The sequence below is a fragment of the Etheostoma cragini genome, chromosome 13 (genome assembly GCF_013103735.1).
Source record: "Etheostoma cragini isolate CJK2018 chromosome 13, CSU_Ecrag_1.0, whole genome shotgun sequence".
Taxonomy (NCBI): domain Eukaryota; kingdom Metazoa; phylum Chordata; class Actinopteri; order Perciformes; family Percidae; genus Etheostoma; species Etheostoma cragini.
In genome coordinates, this window is record NC_048419.1 from 9415065 (window position 1) to 9419439 (window position 4375).

Genomic DNA, 4375 nt, shown 5'->3' on the forward strand with positions numbered 1-4375 from the left:
CAGCCTGACAGTTCTCCATCACCAAGCCTTGACCTAATTAATTAGCGCATGCACGCCTAAGAAGTGCGCTGTAACTCAGAGTGTTACCGCCACGTTTGCGTGTGAGAATTGAGTGTATTTGAACTGTGTGGCTTTCCAAAGGCTGTATGAACGCCTGCGGGGATAATTTGATCACATTTGCTGGATCAAACGTGCTTTATGCTCGAATGCATTATTGTGCGTGTGTGTGCACGCGTGCGTGTGTGTTTAGGCTGTGGTGATTAAGGACCACTCAGTCTTGGTTGCTTGGTTGTTATTGATTTTACTTGGTTGTTAGTTATCGATTTGGTGATGAGGGGGCTTTTGAACAATAAGTAGGGATGAAATAGAATAAAACCGGCTTCTCAAGATAAAAACAAACAAGTCTGGCCTCATTGTGAAAAGTAAATAAGGTTTCTACAGTATTTAGGCCTACAGCCTAAAGAAGAAGGGTAAAAGAACATAGCCAGTAAATTCTGTTGCCCACACACTGTTCGGATTATCAGTAACGACGCATATAATTGGCCCGTCTTGAGTTCGTGTATCCAATCAAACTCCAGTTTGCTGTTACCAGGAAGCAGAAGACGCGGTAGAGAAATCTCTTGAACTGAAAAGCTACTTGAGAAAGGCTTTTAGATTAATGGAAAGGAAATATTATTATTTACGGGGAAATATGCTTGTCGAACATTAACATAAGTTACGTTTTTCACTTAGCATGCAACTGTCGGTCTCAGCGTAGCAGAGCTTACGTTAGCAGCGAGATCTTACACGTCAAAGTTCCAGTTCGCTAATGTAGCTAGTGTTGGAGCTAAATCCTGCTCCATTATCAGATAGCTAGCTAACCCACCTAGCTAGATGAATTTTTTTTAAGCCATTATTGCTTAACAGTGTTAGAAATGTCGGTCGTAAACTTATATTTGACCAATTTCACCGATAACTGTGATTGTAGGTGTAAACTATAGACAGTTAAAGGCGTAAACTAACGTTACTTTGAAACGTTGCTTATCAAAATGGCAAGCACCGTGGTGGGAGTCGGCACCGGTGTTTTCGTTATTGCTATCGTTTGGATTGCAGCGCTTGTGTTTGGGATAATGCTACTGAGAGCATCTGGAGCTGCAAAGTGAGTGAGAGCACCACCTTCACACACTCCGTACACAAACCCAGTCAGAACATAACTGCATTCATTGAAGGAGAATAGCCCAGATAGGAGCCAGTCTGTGACTGCTAATCAGTCAGTGCCTTATTCCCTTGACATTTCCTCCACTTTAATATGGATGTGATTGTTGGTCTAAGCACACATCCTCTGGAAGATAAGTTACTTAAGTCGTGGCATTGGTAAGGTTTACTCCAAAATTCGGCGAATGTTTGACTTGTCAAGTAACCAATATAATGCCAAAAAATGATGTTACATGAACACGATGTTTTTTTAAAAGGAGGACAAATATAGCCTAAAAAAGAACTAACTATTTGTGACTTACACACATGCTGCTTTAGTTGATTTCTGCTCCTTCGTTCATTACCTTCAAATCCCTGCTGATTAATACTTGCAGTAACAAAAGCAGACCTTAATACTATTAAAGTCAGTACCTATATGTGTGTAGAATACACTGGGACACAAAACACTGCACACTTGTAAGGTGCAATAACAGGAACGTTTAAATGGGGTGAAACATGGTGCTATTTACGTGATTGAAAATGTAACAACATTTCAAAAATGCAATCAAGAAGGCCATTGTTTTTAAATGGCACATTATCCTTAGATATTGCTGCGTTTACTGTTAAACAGCAGTGGGAGTCCTAATGTGTTTGAACTGTGTTTTGTCTTTTGCCAGGTTAGGCGTTATCCCCACTGTTTTTCTGGCTCTCACCATCACTTTAGCGCTGGTGTTTTTCCCACGCAGCCCAGAAACCACTCCCCCTTTCAAAGAGATAGAGGTGAGCTCTATACACTGATCTCACACACCTTTACACTAAGATACTTACACCCCTGTGTTCGTTACGTGTATTATTCATTTCTATGTATTTATTTACTGTATTTTCATACAAAAACTCAAGACAACAAAAAACCTCAATAAAATAAAAGAAAGATTGTGCAGGTGAGTTTCAGAAAACCCCCAGGGGCTTATAGAAGGAACCTCAGTTAGGGAAGAAACTTTTATGAGCAATTACAGACATTCTGACATCTACAAATGAATCACAAGTAAGCATGGAATAAAAAAAACATGCATAGGGTTGGCTACATTAAACAACAAAGGTGTGAAATAAATTACAAAAACATAGATAAATTAAGGATGTGTGGTCCTATGTGAATTGGCTATGGGTTTGTATTGTCAACTAAACAGAGTTATATCTCTTGTCCTGCCTACATTAGGAATGGATGTGTCGTACTATTATTAAAATTCAAATATCACAAAGAAATATGTATATTTGAAATGTGACTGATTTGGTTTGAAAGCTGTTTACATGCTGCATTGGCATTTCACTACATGAAGAGGCAATTTAAACATATACCGCTGCCAAATCCATGACAAGGATCTTTTGTAATTAGTACTATATCAGACTATTTATTGCATTATAGAGTATTTAATAGAAGGAGAACCCCTTGAGATGAATCATCTCATTTTTGAGAGGGTCTTGCGTTATTATTGCCTGTGCATAATGACAGCACATTGTACTTCAGTTGGAAATAACAGCCGGCCTGGGATTATTTCAGTTCTGTTGTGAGGCCATTTGGCTTTCATTTGCTACCAAATGTTTTGGGTACAGAGACCACTGAGTGAAAATGAGGATTCAGAGCCCACAAACAAACCGCTTACTTTAGATGAATGGTCATGTCTTACTCACTTTTGTGCTCTCAAAAAACTGATACGTATCTTTATGATGGATGTACAGTCTCAAGATATCATAGGGTAATTCATATTTGTGTGTGTCTGTGTGTGTGTGTCTGTGTCTCTGTGTGAGCCAAATGCCAACAGGCAAAGCTCAGCTCATGTGTGGTCGTATCTAAAAGCAGCATTCTATTATTTGTACTGATGAGGATAAAGACTCCATTTAGGTTTGAGGCAGGTGGATATAAACGACCTATCCCAAATAAAAGACTAACTCTGATACAAGCCAGTATCCTTAGTGCAGTATGCTTGTAAATAGCATGTGTTATTGTGTGTGCACGTCTGTGTGCGTGCTTGTCATAAACGCCTGTTCTGCTTTATCTCAGTCCAGCAGCAACACAGAACAAACACTCCCCCATGTTGCCTCTGGGTCGTGCCAATAAGCTGGCCAGATCTGCCAAGCAAGCTGCTACCCCATAGAAATAGCGGAGCAGAGCCCCGTCCCGGCGAGCTCACATTTTATAGCTTTTTGTGCAAAGGCAGATACCAGAGCAGCAACAAAAACAGGCAACAAAACGTGACTTCCTGGATTTCTGTACAAGGCTTATGGGTAAAACCAACCCATGGCTGTACAGAAATAAATTCCAGTGTTTAAAGAGGTCACATAAAAAATCACTTGTAATAATGACACCTTTTAATGCTAGCAGAAAGTCGTCATTGCCCATTGGTTTGCTTTGTATAGAGTTCTTAACCCTTAGTAATTATCAAGTGGCCTGTTAGGAGGGTATACGGTATATTAATTAATTAGCTTACATGTTGTAGGATGTAGCAATTATAAGGAGTCTTCTTACAGTAGATTACCATGTTTTTATATATAAAAATATTTTTAAGGGGTTTACAACTTTCATTGTCCACAAATGAGGATAATTGCCAATTTGGCCCGTCAAACAAACACACACACACACACACACACTACATAGCAACAACACTGACAGTATGAATCCTCCAAGTGATAAAATACAATGCACCAAATTTAAGAAACACGGTAAGAAAGTAGATTGAAATTGAGTCTGTAAGAATTAAGCTTCCGTGGGCCGTCTGACTAGCCATGCAGAGGCGTCCTGTACTAGCTATCTCTGTGCCTCATCTTTAGTATTTTAGTTTCATACCAAACTAGAAATCATAAGTATTAAACATCCTCAAATATTATCATGAACCATATTTAATCAAAGGTAAAAATCCATGTGAGGGTGAAATATGGCTTTATTGGGGACTTTCAATGATGTCTTTTGTTCCTAGCATCTTTTCATGTAGACTTATTTTCAGAGGATGAACACAAAACCTCTTACCTGCATGCAGAGAGATGATCTATATGGTTGGCTGGCTGTGTTTTCCTTTGTGGGTCAGTGTGTGCACACTGTGTAAGAAATGTCTAACCTCTTGCTGTTAAACAAAAGTAAAATATCACAGTGCCAATTAGGCCATTCCCAGACTAGGGGCGGAGGTGGTTTATACTATTCACCCCCCCC

The 4375-nt window shown here is 39.5% G+C and overlaps 1 protein-coding gene across 1 annotated transcript in view; it reads left to right on the plus strand.

The window, feature by feature from the left end:
- The first annotated feature begins 501 nt into the window (after window positions 1-501).
- tmem218 (transmembrane protein 218) overlaps window positions 502-4375 on the plus strand; it is a 6608-nt gene continuing 2734 nt past the window's right edge. Inside the window, exons 1-2 of the mRNA XM_034890119.1 lie at window positions 502-1138; window positions 1851-1953. Coding sequence (XP_034746010.1) covers window positions 1029-1138; window positions 1851-1953 — 213 coding nt within the window. The 5' untranslated portion in view covers window positions 502-1028. The remainder of the gene's footprint in view (window positions 1139-1850; window positions 1954-4375) is intronic.